General features: G+C 33.5%; 1 protein-coding gene across 7 annotated transcripts in view; it reads left to right on the plus strand.

Moving 5' to 3' along the window:
- LOC128240692 (vesicle-fusing ATPase-like) overlaps positions 1 to 21,479 on the plus strand; it is a 33,928-nt gene that overhangs the window by 11,737 nt on the left and 712 nt on the right. For all 7 annotated transcript variants that reach the window (XM_052957421.1, XM_052957424.1, XM_052957419.1 and 4 more), the window contains exons 2-21: positions 694 to 762; positions 6,214 to 6,305; positions 6,710 to 6,809; positions 7,231 to 7,349; positions 8,612 to 8,757; positions 9,091 to 9,137; positions 11,021 to 11,109; positions 11,598 to 11,740; positions 12,090 to 12,156; positions 13,060 to 13,192; positions 13,669 to 13,743; positions 14,324 to 14,414; positions 14,724 to 14,798; positions 15,360 to 15,547; positions 15,986 to 16,081; positions 17,197 to 17,353; positions 17,711 to 17,911; positions 18,648 to 18,727; positions 19,132 to 19,328; positions 19,901 to 21,479. The exon at positions 19,901 to 21,479 is cut by the window's right edge and continues 712 nt beyond it. In XM_052957421.1, the coding sequence (XP_052813381.1) occupies positions 694 to 762; positions 6,214 to 6,305; positions 6,710 to 6,809; positions 7,231 to 7,349; positions 8,612 to 8,757; positions 9,091 to 9,137; positions 11,021 to 11,109; positions 11,598 to 11,740; positions 12,090 to 12,156; positions 13,060 to 13,192; positions 13,669 to 13,743; positions 14,324 to 14,414; positions 14,724 to 14,798; positions 15,360 to 15,547; positions 15,986 to 16,081; positions 17,197 to 17,353; positions 17,711 to 17,911; positions 18,648 to 18,727; positions 19,132 to 19,328; positions 19,901 to 20,024 (2,289 nt within the window). In that variant the 3' untranslated portion in view covers positions 20,025 to 21,479. The remainder of the gene's footprint in view (positions 1 to 693; positions 763 to 6,213; positions 6,306 to 6,709; positions 6,810 to 7,230; positions 7,350 to 8,611; positions 8,758 to 9,090; positions 9,138 to 11,020; positions 11,110 to 11,597; positions 11,741 to 12,089; positions 12,157 to 13,059; positions 13,193 to 13,668; positions 13,744 to 14,323; positions 14,415 to 14,723; positions 14,799 to 15,359; positions 15,548 to 15,985; positions 16,082 to 17,196; positions 17,354 to 17,710; positions 17,912 to 18,647; positions 18,728 to 19,131; positions 19,329 to 19,900) is intronic.

Raw genomic sequence — 21,479 nt, forward strand, 5'->3', positions numbered from 1 at the left:
GTTTTTTTACTTCCAAGAAATCTATTTTGGAAGTTTTAACCCATTTCTAGGGAGTAATACACTTCCAAACTTCTTTTAACGGAAGCCCTGTTAAATTCAATTGTTACTTGTTGCAAGTTTGTTTTTCAGCAGCTATTTTAAATAAAATAAAATAATTGAATTTACATTGAAGGAAAAATTCTCAATATTTTGCGTAGTGGATTCTGTTTAGTTCCAATTAACTTCCAGCATTTTGAATGTTTTATTTCTGGTTTAAAGACGGATTATTTCAAAGAATCAATCAGGAAGTGATTAACTTAACATTTATTTTTATTGTTTAACCATCCTGTTCTTAAAATTTGTGGTTTCCCAGAGTAAAATAGGCCAAGCAGGATTTGACCTTTTGAGGGTTGTTTTTGCATATGCCCCCCTTTCAGAATTATAAAAAATAAAATAAAAACATCTTTTTGCAAAGAATCTTGTGAAATGAATGAGCAAAATATTCAAAGCAGTTAAAGCTGCACCGTCACAGACTGACAGTTTCACCTATCAAATTTATATTTTCACTCTTGAAACAGTGAGATATACATCATGCTAACATATACCAATGATAAATCTCTATATACCACCTGAACTAATATATTTTATATAATGAAATGATTTTTTCAACATTTCTTACAAATAGATAAATAAAATTCTGTCTTCTACTTTCAGAGTGAGAACGGGGAGCCCGTATCGCTGAACGAGATAGAGACAACAGAAGAAGAAACCATGAGTACTACAGTAAGTATTAGTTGGATGTGGTGACAGGGATTAGTGCGATAGCTGTCTGCCTCTCATCTCATATTAAAAGTTAGTGGGTTCAAGCCCCATCAGGGCCAAATTTCTCTGGGCCTGTCTGGCCTCCAGGGACAACTTACCAGAACACCAATAATGATTCCTATGGCCTTCTCTGGGCCTTTCTGGCCATGAGGGACTCTTACGTGGACATCAGTACTGACTTCTCCTTATGAAATAAACCTCTGTGTGATTCTTAAAGCTGTCTTCACAAATTTAATATTACCAATTAAAATGTAAATGAAATTCATCAAATTTTGCCACAAGTCCGATTGATGATGCATTCACGTGTTACCTCAGGCTCGCAATTTCCCCAGTGGGCTTGTGAATTTTGAATCACTATCATAATATATATGCTTGTGCTAAGCTAAAGAAATGCCCGAATGTGTATACTCCGTACTCAAAGTCATCTGACATACACATGATAACTTTTATGTGCTGCAGTTTAATGCTATTCTGGTTTACGTGCGCCCAGGGGTTACTGCTGGCAAAGCATCTGATTGAGGAATCGGTTTCAAGTTACGAGCTTCATGACACATGCCCCGGTGGCATCAACAGTGTCACCATTGAGCGTCAATATAAACAAACCAATACATGTCCGATAGTGAGCAATTCCTATTTGTCGTATACCAGTCGTCTTTTGATGTTGTCCTCAGACGTGGAGCAGAATCCAGGCCCAAGCAGTGAGACAGACCTTATACTTAATGCTATAGAGGCAGCGAATGCAAAAACCACGTCACAAATCACTGAAGTAAAAGATGAAATCTCCAAATTACGTCATGATGTTTCGAATATCCAGACTGAACTATGTAATGTTAAATCTATTTGTAGAGATCTAGATAAACGCCAGAAGGCAACAGAAAATGATCTTAAAACTATTAAATCCAAAGTTGACGACATTGAATATTCTTCTAGTGTTTTTGAAAATGACTTAGGCCATTTGGCAATCAGTGATGAAATTAATCGAGACCATATTGACATTATTAGAAAGCAAATGAACTCTATAGAGCGCGAGTCGCGTAAAGGTAATTTAAGAATTTTCGGACTAGGAGACGAGGAGCACGAATCATCTGATGATACCAAGTCTAAAGTTATAAATTCTGTGTTGAAAGGTTGCCTCCCTGATGATATAAACTTTGATGATGTTATAACTTTTGCCAAACGTTTTGGAAAATATTCACAAGACTCCCCTAGAATGATTCTTGTAAAGTTTAAAAATCATAATAACAAATTTGAACTGTTTAAGTTTAGAGATAAATTAAGGCTGCATGGTGTAAGAATAGCCAACGATCTTACAAGCTTTGAAAAGTTACAATTAGATGATCTTAAAAGGTCTGGTAAAAAGGGTTACTTTAAGAATGGTACTTTAGTTGTGCTTGACAATAACGTTCAACCCCGAGTATTCAGGCGAGCAACCAGGCGTCAAGATCAGCAGGTACAGCCACCTCAGCAGGATGACATGGAGATCCAGCCAGACGCAGAAACAGCTAATGTTATAGACTAGGGGGGTGGTCAACGCTCATTTGTTCGGAAACTAAACGTGGAAGTTTTGTCTTGGAATATTTGTGGAATTTATACTAAGTTGAATAATGCTGATTTTATACAATATTTATTGGCGTTTGAAATTATCTGTCTCCAAGAAACATGGTGTCTGGAGTGTAATGACATTCAACATATTCTACCTGGTTATTTTTGTTATTTTTGCCCTGCGAAAAAATCTTTGAAGGCTGGGAGAAATATGGGGGGTGTACCAATTTTTATAAAGGATAACCTATCTCAGTATATTAGCCGTGTTTGTGAAGATTTTATTTACGGAATATTGATAGTTATTGATAAAGGTATATTATGCCCTGATAAACAGATTCTTTTAGTGTCATTATATAATCCACCACAAGGGTCACCATTTTATACTGATAAAACAGTCAGTGGTTTATCTGAATTTGAAACATTGTTATGTAATAGCGAATATAATTTGCAGGCATATGAGTTGCTGCTATGTGGGGATCTAAATGCGAGAACTGGTGTTTTAAATGATTTTATTAACATAAATCTAAATATACCAGTGTTTGCTCAGCTGGAATCTATTTTTGAGAACGATGTTAATACAATGAGAATTTCGAAAGACAATACTGTTAATGCTGTTGGAAAATTTCTCTTACAGTTTTGTATAACTTACTCATTATGTATAGTAAATGGACAAGTTGGGAGTGATAAAGGTGTTGGTGATTTTACGTACTATGGAGGTATTGGGTCAAGCGTTGTGGATTATTTTATATGTAGCCATAGCATGTATGAGATTTGTAATAATTTCAAAGTAGACGCTAACCCTGAAAGTGATCATATGCCATTAGTTTTGTGTCTTGATAGTATGTTAAAATCAGATGTTAATGATAAAGCCAAAATTATTTATAGTAGCAAAATTTGTATAGATGAAAGTAGTTATGATCATTACCAAGATGTGTTAAGCCAAAGTATACTTAATGGTGAATTCAAAGCTGTTGATGATATGTTAGAATTAGAGGATTCTGATACTAGTACTTTAGTCGAAGAATTCCAAAAATGTATTTTAAATGTATCGAAAGATTTTGTTAAGCAAATAAGAAAAACGAGTAAACGTAAAGTAGGCTTGAACTGGTTTGACAATGAATGTAAAGAACTTAAACGAAACGCTTTACGTAGTCTTAGATTGTATAGATCAACAAAAAGTATGGCAGATCTGTTTGATTATAAGGTAACAAGGTCTAAATATAAGTGTGTTTGTAAATCTAAGAAATTACTATGCCTGAAGCGCATTGGTTTAGATTTAGAGAAGTCCATGCCAAATCCTAAACAGTTTTGGAGTAAAATAAAGCATTTAACTGGCAGACAAAGAACTGATCCTGATATAAGTGGCGAGGAATGGCTGCAGCATTTTAGGACTTTATTCCAATCTGATACTGACACTGAAAATGTACCCCCTATTATTGACAACTTCTTTAATGAAGTGGATTGTTCAAATAATATCCTCTTAAACTCCAGGATTGAATCTGATGAGGTAATAAAGGCAGTGAATGACTTAAAGTTAAATAAAGCTTCAGCCGGAGAGCTATTGCCTGCACATTTTAAATATGGTCTTTTCTATTTATTGCCATATATGGTACGTATTTATAACCAAATATTTACATCAGGTCAGTTCCCGAGAAGCTGGACGCTATCTATTATTATACCAGTGCACAAAAAGGGAAGTTGTAATAATCCTGATAATTACAGGGGTATAGCACTTGTTGATGTATTTAGCAAAATATATATAAGCATTTTAAACAGAAGACTTACCTATTATACTCAAGTTTATAACTCCATCTCGGAGTCGCAAGCAGGATTTAGATATGGTTATAATACAACTGATAATGCTTTTGTTTTATATACTGTTATTAGCAAGTATTTAAGTACAAAGGGTAAGAAGTTATATGTTGCTTTTATTGATTTTAAAAAAGCGTTTGATTCTGTGGATAGGGCAAAATTATATACAAGCTTATTTAGACAAAATGTTAAAGGAAGGCTATTGGATGCTATTCAATCAATATATAAAGATGTCAAAATGTGTATTAGATGCAATGATGGAAAAACAGAGTGTTTTGACTGTCCAAGTGGTTTAAGACAAGGGTGTAATTTAAGTCCAGTATTGTTCTCACTTTTTATTAATGAGTTGTATAGTTATATTGAACAAAGTGGTGTGCATGGTGTTCAGCTGTCCCCTTCTGATATTGAAGTGTTTCTACTTATGTTTGCAGATGATGTTGCTCTGTTATCTGATACAGTTGTAGGTCTACAAAAACAACTAAATGCGCTAAACTTATTTTGTGCTGATACTAAGTTGCAAGTTAATACTAGTAAAACAAAAATTGTTGTTTTTAGAAGAGGTGGGCAGCTGGCAAGTAAAGAAAAATGGAAATATAATAATGAAAATATAGATGTTGTATCAGGGTTTACTTATGTGGGTTTATATTTTAGCTGTACATTGTCATGGTATAAGATGGCAGAGAATTCTGCTCTTAAAGCTAAGAAAGCTTTACATTGTCTTTTTAAAGGCATTGCATCGTTACCTTTTGTTAAGTCTTCAGTGTTTTTTAAAATGTTTGATACAAAAATATCACCTATAATGTTATATGGTGCTGAAATTTGGGGAATGACTTCAATGAATGCTATAGAAAATGTCCAATTATATGCATGTAAAAGGTATTTAAATGTATCTTCTAAAGCTTGTAATGATGCTGTTTTAGGTGATCTAGGTCGTTTACCATTACATATATATGCTTCGAAACGTTGTCTTAAATATTGGTTAAAACTTTTAAAACTTCCTGATGATAGATATGTAAAGTTGTGTTACAATATGTTAAAACTGTATGATAGTCTAGGTCATGAAAATTGGGTTAGTGTATTGCGTATGAATCTGTCTAGGAATGGTTTTGGATATATTTGGGAGTCACAGCAAGTAGTAAATGAAAGTTTCTTTCTTGAAGAATATGTAACGAGATTAAAAGATCAACATCTACAATTATGGAGTCAAACTTGTTCTGAGAATATGAAACTTAATAAATTTTACATGTATATAAAATCATGTTTAAAGACAGAATTATATGTGAACTGTGTTACAGTTGATAAATTTCGTAAATGCTTAGCAAATTTTAGATTTTCATCACATCGCCTTGCTATCGAAACAGGCAGGCATACCGGAATTGATAGGGACCATAGATTTTGTTTATATTGTAAAAATGTTGTTGAGGATGAATATCATTTTGTTATCAAATGTCCATTGTATAGAGATATAAGAAAAGTGTATATACCATCTAAGTATTATGTTTACCCTAGTCTTCACAAGTTCTTTCTATTAATAGCTACACAAAATGAAGAAATTTTGCAAAAATTAGCTATGTATTTGTATTATGCAGAAAAAATTAAAGACAGTGTATCAATAGTTGATTAACATGTATGATGCCATACTAACAACTAATATTTTGTGAATTCTGTGCTTGGTCAACTCCACGTTGTTTATATGTTTCTATGTATGCATATCTGTATATGGGCCGGAGGCCTTCATACAATAAATATTTGAATTGAATATAATTGTTTCACAAAATACTCTATAAAATATAGGGCCTGTAAACTTATGTCATTGACAGTCCAGGCTTGTTCATGTGAAGACTGAAAATGGACCACAAGTTTTACAAGTCTACGCTAAAAGCTTACCTTAGGTTACTTTCATGCGACAAATGCTTTAAAGTATTGTTTTTAAACTTTTATTTGCTGTGGTCTTTTCCTATACACTTTCTACATGTAAAAGTATCATTCAAACACTCATTCCTTTTACATAGAGATACAGGTTCATGTGTCTTTAATTGTTTACCTACCATATTTTAGATGCTATTCAAGGCGGCCAAGTGCCCAACAGATGAGCTGTCAATAACGAATTGCCTGGTCTTCAATCCCACTGACCTTCCAGAAACTACACAGTAAGTCACAAATTTCATTAATGCTAAATGCAATTTTGATTTTCCAGTGATGTTCACCTCTTCACTGCTATAGTTTGTTCATATGAATAGTGTAGTGTAGCCTTATTGTGTACATAATGTTGCAATGTAACCTTTTTTTCAGGCACGTTTACAGATCCGAGTAAAGGTCCGAGTAATATTTTCCACAGCATTCCACTGCCATGTAGTTCCAGCACCATTACAAATACAAAATATATGTGTATGAGCATGAGTTTTTTGACCCAACACCCATTGGTTGGCAATTATTTACATTTAAGTAGTTTATAGTTAATAAATGTGCTTCAGTTTATTTCCAAAATGAGGCTTCAAATTTGCAGCCAAAACTTCATGATACAACACATTTAATGCGATGTAACCTTTTTCAGGCATGTTGAAGTTTTTACTGCTCCTTCCCACTCATTTGTGTTTTCCACTGCGTTTCACCCTAATATGGGGAAGGGAACTGTGGGATTCAACCTTATGCAGGTGAGAATATTCAATTGATTTAATTAATATATAAATAATATATATGATAATATATTTTAATATATCTAAACTGCCTGTTATTAATTTATCAATCTAAAAGATATTATTTTCTACAATAGTGTTATACAGTCGATATGTTGAACCCTGTTATCTTGATGTTACTGTTTCATATGTCAAACTTTATCGGATTTGGGGGGAGGGGGGGGGGGGGGGCTAAATGACTTACTCTTCTTGAGCTTCAATAAACATTAACATTTAGGTTCAGGGGATAAAACATGTATTTTCTGTTTCATGTTTAGTATTGAAAGCAATTGTTTATGTAACTGAAATAAATGTGTATAACTCAATGACACTTGTTCTTCTTGCACATAAAACTAGTCATAGCTTACACCTCATGTTCTGTTGTTGTTGTTTTCCACAGAGGAAGTGGGCCGTGATCTCCCTGCACCAAGAGATCCATGTCAAGCCGTATAGGGTTGATCAGAGGCAACAAACAGTGGGCACTATCACATTCCAGGTCGATTTCCTACAGAAGAAAAAGTAATAACACATACATTGCCACTTTTTTAGCTCGTCTGATCTATACATAGTCTATCAGCGAAACCAAACAGTCTGCTGATCACATTACAAGTTGATTTCCCATAGTTTTTCTTGTATTTTGGAAAAGTGACCTAGACGCTTGGAAATGTGTATTTTGCCTCATCTTTCACGAAATTGGGAATGATTTAGTTTTAACTTTATTTTATTTTTCATCAATTGTGGAGGAAGATATTTTAACTTATACTAAGTCACACTTGTTGGTATAATGTTGCGCGAGAACGTGGTCTTGTGTTGTAGGGGAAACTTGGAGAAATCCCATTTGTCCGGCTTGTCGACCACCAACCATCACATGCGCCCAGGCCGGGAATTTACCGTAATTCACCTAAGAGTTCGGACACCTTAAATTAATTATTTTTTTCGCTGTCCGAAAACATAGAACATTACCATTTTTACATTTTATTTACATGTTTGTTTAACCTGCCTTTTTTCTTCATGTTTGCATTTTACCACTTATTAATTTATCCGTAGTAATCAATGGTCATAAACCTATTTATTACGCCTATAAGTGTAAATCCTTCATCAAGTCAATTAAAACACCATTTTATACATGCATTGAACTGAATAAACACATTCTATCGGCTTCAGATCAAAGAGTCACACTGTGTGACGTCACATAACTTACAGTTATACCCACGAGGATCTCGTGGATAGCATGGACATTGCTATGCAGGATTAATGTATAACTGTACAATTATTGATTCTTACAGTCTATAAGTGTGGTACAAGTTTAAAAGTTTATTGGCAGATCGTTTTACAAACATGTCATGTCTATGTTTTCTTAATTGCCCTTGTTGTTTCTTTAATCCTCTAATAAATATACCACACAGGCAATAAATCGTTTAGGATGGGTAGTAACTAATTAATTTGTCACAGTGGTGTATACGGTTAGGTAATCTAGCCAGGCATTGTAAAGATAAAAATCAATAATCTTCGTCTGTGAAACTTGGTAACTGTGAAAGTTATGATTGATGTCCTTTAGGTGTCCGAAAATTAGGTACGCAAAATAAATTATTTTGGAAAATAATTATGGGTGTCCGAATATTTAGTGTCCGAACTCTTAGGTGAATTACGGTAACTCAGGTCGCCTTGGTGAGAAGAAAGTGCACTAACAAGACAACTGAATAACTTATAAATACTTATAATGTAAGTTGAACATACTACTATTACTTTTTTTAAACCATTAATTTTGTTTTGCTTTTTAGTGCAAGCCCAGAACAATTTGACACTGACAAAATGGCGATGGAGTTTTCCATGCAGTTTGCAAACAGGATGTTCACGGAACAGCAGGTCCTGGCATTCCAGTTTGCAGAGAAAAAGCTTCTCTCTGTCTGTGTCAAGTCTATAGAAGGTAATCTTTTGGCATTATTACTTTGGGTCGATGAACTTGGGGTGAGAACTTTCTGCTGTTTGTCTCCTTGGCAACAAAAACAATAAAAAAAATTGGCAAAAATATTCCTCATAACAACTAATACAGATATTTTTCAAACCTAGTTTTACACCTGATGGACAGGAATTTTCGTACACTTCCGACCGCCAGGGATTTTTGACAAATCTCAACGGATGGTATTAAGACAAAAATGAAGGTTCTAAATAATGTAGCCATCACGAAAAACGAAGTTGCTAGACAATGCTAAATGAATATGTAAATTTTATGGTTTAAATGCTTGTCTTTTATTTTCAGTATTGGATTTGAGTGACTTAAAAAAGGCACAAGGCAAACAGCGAAGGGTAAGCTTAGAATGTTCAGGAGTATTAGTCCTAAAAAAAAGTTTGCTACGGAGTAACATCCCAAAAATTATTAGTTAGGGAATTTTTTTCCAAATATTTTTTGTCAAGATCATTTCATTGCAAAAAACACTCATATACTCATATACAGCTGTTGATATGGAACTTTTTGAGCTTAAATGTTTCACAAAGAATATTTATTGTACAGTATTTGTCAGCAAGTCAGATTGGTTGTGCTGTTAAAATACTTTGAGGTAGAAATAAACTAAAATATTATAGAGAAACACCGTACCCCATTGCAGAAATAAAAAATGGAAGAGTGCTTACATTTGTGTTGCAGTATATATTGGTCATGGTGTCTTGAGTTAGAAAATATTGATGAAATGTTCAGTCGATAGTCCATTTCAATTTTGGATGATGATCAATACGTTGAATAACAAATTACCAAAATCCATTGAAATTGTTTGATGATGATATATTGCCACTTGTTCAAAAATCCCAGGTTGGTTTCATGGCATGCAAATATGGACGAGATGTCAGCAATGATCAATAGACTCTCCATATCAATTTTGGAGATTAAATTCTATTTTTTTTTGTAGGGAACTGTTTCGTATACTCTCCAAAGTAATCCTTTAAAACTTCACTGTCACAGATTGTCAGTTTTGACACTTTTTAAAAACATTTGCCCCAGAATCAACCGATTTTTGGCATCAATGCCTTTAATTCATTCATATTAGATAACTCATAATTGAACAGATCTCAATTGTTTTACTACAGAACATTTTATTTTTCTTGGAACGTTAGGAACGCTTTCAGCCATAAAAGATTTTAACGTAAATATGATAAACTGAGATCTCTCTATTTCAGCAATCTTATATCACTGGTTTCTAGATATTTACAGAAAAATTGGCTCATTTAAAGACAAAAACTAAAAAGGTTGTGCAAACAATAAATCTTTGAGGGTGCAGCTTTAAGAAATGTTTGTTTGCATGGTTCAGACAAACTCACATAATTTTTTTTTACTTGGAATAAGTAAAAACAAAACTGAAACATGTTACTTTGTTCTTCTCTTGTTTAACATTAAATAATCACTCACTTATAAAAGAGATAATTTATTCCTACCAACTCACTGAATCAAGTTTGGAATCAAGCAATTATTTAAGGATGGCCTTTTCTAAATGATTTATTATTCTGTAATGATATATACTTTTTTCCTCAATTATATGTCTGGAATGATCTAGTCTAGTCTAGGCTATTAAAGATAATTAAGTTCTTTTCCCTATTCAGAAATAAATATCTGTTATAATAATCGTCAAACTTGTTTAATTTAGTCTGACATTGCTTACATTGCAAAACAGTCTTTTAGGCCAGAGTTTTTTTTCTTAAGATTTACGTGAGATATTAAAAAAAAAATTGGTAAGGAGGAGGAAATAAGATTAAAAGGAATAAAAGGCTCTGAAGGAGAAAAATAAAAATGTCCTCCATTTTTTTAATTCTTAAATCTTCTGATATCATGAAGACAAAACTTGTCTGACTTGTGTCAGTCCGTTTAAAGGCTGTACTAAGCATGAAAGATCACCATTAAGTTTCAAAAGCATAACTGAACTTGAATAGACTGAAAATAATGACCTGAACATGGAGTTCAACTGCTTATTGAAATAAGTTATAAAGGATATACTTGTACTTGTTCAACATAATAAATATCATATTGAGAGGAATTTTAGTTTACAAAGTTTGATCAAATGAGCTAGGTTTTCCACTATTATAATGCACCAATCAGTGTTTTTCCCAACTGTTCAGTCCTCTTCTGCATATTAAAAGATATATTGATTGATGTTTTACCAAATAAAAAGATTATATTTTATCATATTTTACTTCCATTCCAGTCTCGCATGGGTTTGCTCACTGGAAACTCTACAATTATTTTTGAGAAGTTTGAAGATTCCACAATCCACCTTACTGGGAAATCCAAGGGGTAAATATGAAAGTTTTGGAGTCTTCGTATCAATGAGCATTAACGTCATATCAATGAGCATCATAATCATATTATTAAGCATCATAATCGTAACAATGAGCGTTAAAATTGTATCAATGTCGTATAATTGAGCGTTAAATTTTTTCAGTCAATGTTATATTCATATCAATGAGACTTATATTCGTATACGGTAATTGAAAGTTATTATCGCATCAATGAGCATTACAGTCGCATTAATGAGCGTTATAGTCCTATTGATGAACATTTTAATTGTATCACAGCGCCTTATATTTGTATCAACAAGCAAAATAATTTTATCAATGAGCGATATAGTCGTATCAATGAACATTATAATAATATCAATGAGCGATAAAATCATATCAATGAGCATTATAATCATGTCAATGAGAGTTATATTTGTATCAATGAAAATTTGATGCCTTCTTCAAAATCTTTTTCTGTACCAGTCTTTTTATTTCATTTTCAAGAAAACAAGCATACCAGTCTATAATCAACCCAGACTGGGACTTCAACAAGATGGGTATCGGCGGTCTGGACAACGAGTTTTCTGCCATCTTCAGACGAGCGTTTGCTTCCCGAGTCTTCCCTCCTGATTTGGTGGAACAACTAGGTAAATTTCAAAGTTACATTTCAATTTATTCAATGATGAAACTTGACAGTAATCTGGTCAGCAAAGGAATTTGTCCACCTGTGATTTGTGTGACATTTTACTCATTCTGACTAAAGTTATTGCCCTTAGCTTGGAAATTATGGACTGAAAATTCATCAGGCTGCCATGCTACTAAGTGCACAGTAAGAGCTCTGCTTTATGGTTACCATGATACTAGCATGTGTATATTGGAATATGTTATATAAACATATCCCCATGATACTTACTGCACAGTTAAATCTTAATGGTTTCCATTCTGATGTGCAAATGAATCGAATGCCAAAATTACACAAAGCCATTGTTGTTACAGGAATGAAGCATGTGAAGGGTATCCTGTTATTCGGTCCTCCAGGTACAGGGAAAACCCTCATGGCCAGGTAGGTTAATATCCAGGTATAGTGATTTCAAGATATATTGATATCCAGGTATAATGATATCAAGATATATTGATATCCAGGTATGCTGATATCCAGGTACAATGATATCCTGATATATTGATATCCAGGTATGCTGATGTTCAGGTATGTTGATATCCAGATATGTTGATATCAAGTTAAGTTGATATCCTGATATATTGATATCCAGATATGCTGATATCCAGGTATGTTGATATCCAGGTATGTTGATATCCGGGAATGTTGGTATCCAGATATGCTGATATCCAGGTATGTTGATATCTTAGTTAAGCCTTACAATGTTCTGTCTGTTGTTTATGAAACCAACCAAGCTCATGTCCTGACTCGGAATTGAAGCTGGGAATTTTTAAATTGGCTGTTTGTTTTTTTAAAGAATAAAAGTCGGGGTAGTATCATAGCCTAGGTGTCATTGTCCTCATCAGCAGTTTCTTGCGGAAACTGTTACCTGAAAAACATTTAAGATTTTTTAATACAACTTGGTATAAAGTTGCCAGCAGCTATACACACATTTATAGCAAGGCTGATAAATCTGGCTTAAATCATTGTTCAGTTGTGCCCCTTTACTAAAAACAACAGACCAATGTATGCATTGTGTATAATTATTATGTGCGTTCTGTGAAGCTCTTGTTAAAATCGAATGCAGAGGAAAACAATCATGCATTATAATTAAGTAGCCCCATTATTGTCTAATCTGTATTTGATTTGATTTTCAAGAGCTACATCATCCATATAAAAGATGTGTACTTATCATTTTAAGTTACTTTAAGAGATAGTTCAGTGTAATGTTTGAGCTCCTAGATGTTTAAAGAAACATCAATGAAATGAAAAATACTTGTATACTAAACTCATCCATTCCTTATACAGGCAAATTGGTAAGATGTTGAACGCAAGGGAACCCAAGATCGTGAACGGTCCACAGATTCTTGACAAGTATGTTGGAGAGTCAGAGGCTAACGTACGGAAGCTCTTCGCTGACGCAGAGGAGGAGGAAAAGAGGGTTAGCTAATTTTAAGTTTTTATAATACCATCTTAAGCTCTTCCTTTTTTTAGGAAAAAAAGTTGAGGTATCATCACTGCCTTAGTGATGTCTTGTTTTGGGACATCATTGTTGTTCAAAATCCTCAAACTTGGCCATAACTCAAAATAAAGACATTTAAATGAAAATTAGTCCATGTGTTGGGGCATGTTTTTTTGCACATGTTTAGCTAAGTGTATGTAAATGTAAAGCAATGGCAATCACTCGGGCTTTAACATTTGTCGAGTTACACCATTTGTTGGTCTCGAAAAACGGTCAAGTGGTGGTGTGTGCTCCGCGGCGCTCTTGTTTGTAAAAAAGTGAGGTTATGTCACATTACTTGTGTTGATATTATGTTACAGTTCAATCTTGCAAATACTTCCATCTTTGGCTATTATGCAAAAACATTACCATATATTCTCATCGATACTTTTTCTTATCGTGTGCTTCTATTTCAGTGCGGGGTAATGAGTGGACTGCACATCATCATCTTTGATGAGATAGATGCCATCTGCAAGGCGAGAGGCTCTGTGGTAAGTAAAAGGTTCTACTTCTAAAGGCTCTTTCATTCTTAGTTCCTAGTTTTCTACCTTCCCGAGTATAAGACATGGTTCTAAATCAGGATTAAGACTGCCTTTGATATTGACCTTCTGTTTAATACCTTTTTTAATGAAAATAAACAGACATGGGTTGGCATTGCTCTTGTTTTCTGTCTGGATTGACTATGCTCTTTCTTTCCAACTGGTCTGTTTATCCTGAAATAAATCAATATTTTGGCCAAATTTAACCAAACCTAAGATTTGACCAGTTTTATAAAATTGGCTGCAGTAATCACTGTAATGCAGTCATCAAAATTAGTCTTTTTGATGAACAAGCCCAAATTCATATATACTACTTGGCATTTCATTTTTGAACAAGCCCTGCTGTATAAAACCCAGAATTTGAGCAAGTCCGGAAAACATTCTACCAGTTCAAAGCTTGTGGGCTTGTATGTGCTTAATTCGACCACTGGTAACATTATCTACCTAGGAAAATGGCTTGAGAGTTAGTTATTTTATCAGCTGTCTTCATGATCAACCTGGTTTAAATTAGTATGAATTAACAACTTTTCAGACGGGCAACACGGGGGTACATGACACAGTTGTGAACCAGCTGCTGGCCAAGATAGATGGCGTAGAGCAGCTCAACAATATCCTAGTCATAGGTAAGTTGGATGGTTCAGTGAGTTAGGCTAGTGAAATTTTAAGAACTAAATGACTGCCTTTAAACACATTCATGATATCAGTCAGCCAATCATTCAATAAACCAATGAAATGTTTTTCCCATTTAAGATATTTGCCCAGATTGTAATGTGTAAATTAATATGATAAATGAAGTTTTAGAGCATAAAAAACCCTGATGTCTCTAAATTGTTATCGATGAAGTTAACATCTTTCTCTAACTTCAATAAGGTTTTGAACAATCAGTCCAAATGTGTTTGAACAATGAGCGTAACTTGTATTCTTGTTTTCAGGAATGACAAACAGAAAGGACATGATAGATGAGGCTTTGTTACGACCAGGAAGACTGGAAGTTCAGATGGAGATAGGTGTGTGACCCTCTGCCTTTATGCTAGCATGTTTCCATGTGTTTATTTGAAATAATGTAACTGTATAGTTTTTGCATTACAATAACAATGAGCGAAGAGGTTATAAACAGTTATAATTTTTAATTAAACTTGTTCTTGTTGTCCTTTTTGTTTTATAAAATGAAACTTATTGAGATGGTCTCAAATATATTTTTAACATTCATGAAGTGTGTGAACAAATTTTCAGAGATTGCCTTCCAATTCTAGCTAGATATCATGAACTCTGTGGAAGTTTTAATACCTATGAATTTCTTATTTCTGAAAATAATATGAGTAAAAAGTATATTGCCCGCATTCTATAAAATTAAATGGTTATCAAATATTTGAATATCGATTTTGCCATTTGTTTCATCCCTATTTTTTTCCATAGTCTATTTCTGGCTGATTTAAGGGACAAATCGAAATCTTATTTTGAAAATGAAATAAGAATTAACCTGATTTTTCTCGCAATTTTCTCCCGGGTATAATCTTTCCTAAAGTAATATTTGTTTATTAAGAATTTTTTTTTTTATAATTTCCAAGGTCTGCCGGATGAGAATGGCCGCCTCCAGATTCTTAACATCCATACGAAACTGATGACAGATAACGACAAGCTTGCTGATGATGTAGATCTCAAAGAGTTATCCTCTCTGACAAAGAATTTCAGCGGTGCCGAGATAGAGGGCCTGGTCAGATGTGCTCAGTCAACTGCTATGAACAGGCTGATTAAAGTATGAAAGATGTTGAAATAGTAATACATATTCCAGATAGCAATAACGGTTACCGGAAGTAAACTTTTGGTCAATGCGGATGTCACATATGGTGACATTTTCAGCACCATGATTAATTGACAGTATCTTGAATTTTAAGAATAACTTATATTTTTATAAATTCATACTCTAAAATTCAATAAGCTTAGTTTTGTGCAGGTAGTTCTAATAAAATTATTATGAAACTTGGTGACAATGTTTAGGGCATAATCTCAATGTCAAGTTCAATCAGGAGATATATCGCCTCAGAAACGCCAAAGTTATGTCTCTTCCACATTATGATATTTCATGTGTAAACAATAACTTAAAATCATTGTATTAAATGGCAACCCATGCAAGACCTTAAAGGTCTAATCTTCATTTAACATGTTTCATTATGAATCTCCTATATTTCTGCAGGCAGCCAGTAAAGTAGAGGTGGACCCTGAGGCTGGGGCAAAGTTGAAGATCACCAGACAGGACTTCCTACACTCACTGGAAAATGACATCAAGCCTGTGAGTAGTTATTATTACATGGGATTTTCCAAATATTTTGGGAAAAGGGCCCTACTCAAAATTGGTGTTTTGCATCATTTTGCAAATTTCCATGCCAAATTATTTTCATAAAATAGCTATTTCCTGGGCCCAATTTCTCGAAAAAGTTAAAGCATAATAAGCTTTTGTCTCTTATTTAAATTAGTCAAAATACTTATTTAAAACTTATGTTAAAAAATAGAAAAAGTTGATTGTGATTATCTTTATAATAATTTCCTTTAAATGTCTTAAAATTATTCACTATAGGAATAGTACACAAATTATACTTAAACAAAAAAGTGAACTTAGCTTAATCCTGTTATAATGGGCTGAAACTTGTTCGAGAAATTGGGCCCGGTGATTTGATATAATAAAGATTTGATTGCATTGGAAAAGGGGCTGATATTTTCTTTTCTGGCTTGGGCCCTTGCGTTGTTCCTCTAACCAGGTTTTTTTTTGTTATTTTTGACGACTGGGCTTGTCCCTGAAGTTTTCATTGTACTATAAAATAAAGATGGAGTCATGCCCCATGATAAATTAACTGACAACCCTGGCATCCAACACAGTGTGCATTTGTGTCAAGTTGTCAAGGAAACAATCGGAACATCTTCGCCATATGACGAGGATCAGATGTACGCCGGTGCTTAGTAAAAGTAGTTCTAAAAATTAAAAGTAGTAATTTAATTAATTGTAGTGTTTAATTGTATGGTTTGTATTACTAAGTTCAAATTGATTGCCTGTTAAGTGTATTATTGCATAAATCATTCAGATTTATAAGGGTAGAGTCCTTAGCCTTAACCACAGGTACTTGACACAAACTTTTTTTAATGTTCTATATGGGCTATATACTATAATAAGATATATCTTAATAAACATATATATAGGCCGATTTTTTATTTTGTGACTTGCGCCTGTGGCCTTAACTGCTTCATTTGAATTACTAGGCGATATACTTGCAACGTAGTTAATTTAAGAATTCTGACACTTTAAACTGTCAATATACATGTACACAGATGGTTTGAGGGAAAATGGCTGAGGTGGCCGATTGGTCAGGGTTTATGACATATTTTGTTATCTCCTTCAACCTTTCTTTACAGGCATTCGGTAGCAGTAAAGAAGAGTTTGAAAAGTTCATCGCTAATGGAGTGTTCAGCTGGGGTCTTCCTGTTCAGCGGGTCTTGGAGGATGGTGACCTGCTAATCTCCCAGGCCAGGTTTAGTGAACGCACACCTCTAGTCACTGTCTGCCTTGAAGGTAAGTGATACACTGCATAAACCAAAAAGTTTAACTGTTGTTAACTGTTGACCAAGATTATTTCATGATATCATCCTATGTGATTACTTAATGATGTGGAATACAGTATTAAAGTAGCATTTGAAAATGAAAGGCAAGCAAAGAGTTGAAGCTCTGAAAGGTACCTTTCATAAAACATTTCAATACTTCCCTCCACAGGACCTTTTGGTTAAGGAAAAAAAGCATTGGTTGCCAAAATAACCAAATTCTTGTTACTCTAGTTTGTGAAAGTCTATATACTTGCAGTAAGAGTCAAGGTTACAGCTAAATTCAAAACCTTTTGTGATATTCTTAATATCTCATTGTTTTCACCGATAGGACCTGCTGGTTCAGGGAAGACTGCGCTTGCTGCTCAGATCGCCAAAAACTCCGATTTCCCTTTCGTGAAAGTTTGCTCGCCTGAGAACATGGTCGGATTTCACGAGGCCGCCAAGTGTCAGCTGATCAAGAAAATGTTTGAGGATGCCTATAAGTCACCGCTTAGCTGTATCATTGTGGATGACATTGAGCGATTGTTAGGTAATTATTGGACTTTTTGCTGGCTTTTGATGTTAGTCTTTCAGGTGTATGTAGATAATGTTAAAATTTGCAATTTTTTTTTTTTTTGAATTCTTTGTGAATTGATCATGTTGAAAATTTAAAACTTAGTGAAGGATTCAATTAACCATTGCTACAAGTTTATTAAATGATGAAGTAAGGCTCCGTTAGTCTGAATTTGCAAATAACACTTCCAATTAAATAAGTGATCAGTAAGTAAGTAAGTAAGGCAATCTGCAACTAAATTACTTGATTTTAAGGTATTTGGTCAGTGGCTTGATGGTCACAAAGCCCGTGTCTCTAACTGAATGTATTTATAACTGTTTGAATAGAAACTCAATTTGTTTTTCTGTGTATTTTAATGAATTTATATCTTTACATAAGAACTAGTTTTGAAATGTCTGTTTTTACTTTCTGTAAACTTCCAGGGGTAAATTAGTAAATTAAGTATGTTTGTTACTAAGAAATAATTTTTTGCTTTATTAAAAACAGTTTACTGGATACTTCTGGTTGTTTTATTTCTTGTTAGTTTTGACACCTCAGTCTGCTTCAAATTTGAAGAGAGATGAAGGCATAGTGTTCCCCCATTGAAGGCCTAAAGCGTTAACTAAAATGGTTTCAGCCCTTCAGCTGGTCATTCACATCCCTGATGTCTTTTGATTCCTCTATGCAAATGATATTGATATTTTACGGCCTAAATAACTGGTTTGTTTTTCAGACTACGTGCCCATCGGACCACGATTCTCCAACTTAGTGCTGCAAGCCTTGTTAGTCCTACTGAAGAAAGTTCCACCTCATGTAAGGTCACTGTTTTTATTTAAAGTAAACTAATAATGTTTTTACACCAAAAGTATGAAAATATGCAAGATAAAGTTCCAAATAATGAAGGCATATGAATAAATTTGATTGAAAATAGAAGGTATTAAAATATATATACTAAAAAAAATTGAAAAATTTCACCAAGTTGAAAATGTTCATTAAGAAGCTTTATGAAATCAGCACGTCATGCTCTTAAGATTCATAGATTTCTAATAATTTCAAAAATAATTTCAACTCTTGTGATGAAAACATTAAAGTTATCATGATTTAGCGGGTTTTCAATATTAAACCCAAAGATGTATAAACTTACAAGTATATATGTTATGAACTGTTGGTTAAATTCTTGAATATTTATTAAAAGTGAAATGAATATTTTTCTTCAGGGACATAAGCTTCTTATCATAGCCACGACAACTCGCAAGGACGTGTTACTGGACATGGAGCTCCTGAACGTGTTCAACAACTGCATCCATGTGTCGAACATTTCCACAGGAGAATACCTAATGGCTGTCGTAGAAAACCTTGATGTCTTTACGAACGAGGAGCGCGAACTCCTTGCAAAACGCACCGCAGGAAAATCGTAAGCTTTTTTTAAATCTTCATGGTTCTGCTGTTTAATTGACATTACTCCAAACTACCTGGATAAAAATGTTCAAACTGTGGGGTTTTAGCCAGGTTTTGAAAATGACACGGGGCTGCAGAAAAGGGACAGGGTGCTGAGGGATAAAACTAAAAGGGCACATTGTATCGGACTGTGAATAATTATAGCATAATAAATTTCAAAGAATATGTTAGAAATTGGGCTTATTTTGAAGTAATATTAGGTTTCAACTACTAAATATGTAATGTTTGTTTGAATTCATAATCATATTTTAAGTTTTAATCAAAACAAAAGAAATTTTCCATGTATATGATGCTTGATTTATGATTTGTATTGGTGTAATCTACTTTCAAGGGCATTCGTTATAAAGAGGTTAATATTTGTCATTGTTTAAATATGTCCCGGACTATATTTTTTCTTACCAAGATTTTGAAATTGGAAACCGACTCGAAGCATATAATTATTTTGTATGTGTAGTGGTATCTACATAGGGCCGTTTGTCGTTTATCCTAATTCTTAAATTCAGGCCAAACAATTCTTTTCTTTTGCAGGCTGTGGATTGGAATCAAGAAGTTGATGGTTCTGATTGAGATGGTCCGCCAGATCGAGGGGAATGAAAAGATAAACAAACTACAATGTCTCCTCGAGGAGGAGGCTAACCTGCAGATGAACTAGATCATTGATTTATGAATGTTGTAATTTATTGAATTAGGGCGAGTAATATAATTGTAATTGAACAATGGTTCAAGAGATTGTTTATGGTATTTAATATTAGTGTTTGTGATTTTGTGATTGTAAAAAAACTGTCAGAAAGAATTGTGTAAAATGGAAGATAGAATTTGTGTCGGGGAACTTTGTTTAAAGCATTTATTTAAGTGGAATATAAAATAGTGTGAGAAATTTGTGATAACAAATTTGTGTAAACTGAAATTTTAATCAGAATGGCTGGAATAATGATTTTTCTTGGTCCAATTAAATGCCTTTAAAGGCTATTTCCCCTTGTAAAAAAATGAACAATGTTCATTTTTTTCCAAAAAAATCATCCCAAAAATCATATTTTTTACCAATTTTGAAAAATACAGGTTCCATTAATAAATTAAAAGGGAATGTTTTTCTTTAAAAAATAAAGAAATCTTGACATGACTAGCTCTTTTACAGCACAAATTATACATTAAACATTATACATTAAAACTTACTAACATTTATATTTGCTATTTTATTACCTATTTTGGAAGGATATTCTATTTTTTCTTGAAGTAGATTTCTCTTTCCGATTTGGAAGGCACAGGGAGTGAAAATAATCCCCCCAAGAATCACTGCAATGAAAGATTATAACTCTTTGATGAGTTAACAGGGGTTTCAAAACAATCCCATGCGCTGTACAATAATTGCATCATTAAAATAATCAGCTTATTTCATTATTAGGCCGAAAATAAATTGAAACTTTGTGGAATGACATTATGATCACGTAAATGTATATTGTTTATGATTGTGTATTTTATGACTACATTGTGTGATTTGACAATTATTTGTTATTGATTAAAATTTTGCAAATAATTATCAAGATTAATTCAATAGCATCTAGCTATGGGACCAGAATTATTGTGTATATCATTTAAATATTGTTGTATGTTCATTTTCTATAGGACGAAGGCTTTAAGTACATTGCTGTTAATGAACTTAATGAAATCTGGATGGATTAATAAAATTTAACATTTTCATAATGATGTATTCAATGTCTTTATTATATGTTCACATGTTTTGTATATCAAACATAAAGATAAGAGTGTAGGAAAAAATCACCACTGCACCCCCCCACCAGAGGGACATATTAACCTCAAGATGTTTTATTGTATGTATGCGAGTATAATATTGACACAACCCAAAATTCAATTTGTAATTTATTATATAGAAGAATAAATGCTCTTGAAAATATATCACAGAAACACATCACAAACATACTAAATTTTCAATTATAGATGTGAAGTATTTTTATTCACTTTTCTACAATATCAATTATAATTAACTAAGAAAGAAGTATATATACAGTTGAAAATCAGCAGAGTGTGGGTGGGGATATTTTGTCTGCTTTGCAAGGAATGGCGGGGAGAAATAAGAATTGGTGGGGGT

Source organism: Mya arenaria, chromosome 7, assembly GCF_026914265.1.
Source record: "Mya arenaria isolate MELC-2E11 chromosome 7, ASM2691426v1".
Taxonomy (NCBI): domain Eukaryota; kingdom Metazoa; phylum Mollusca; class Bivalvia; order Myida; family Myidae; genus Mya; species Mya arenaria.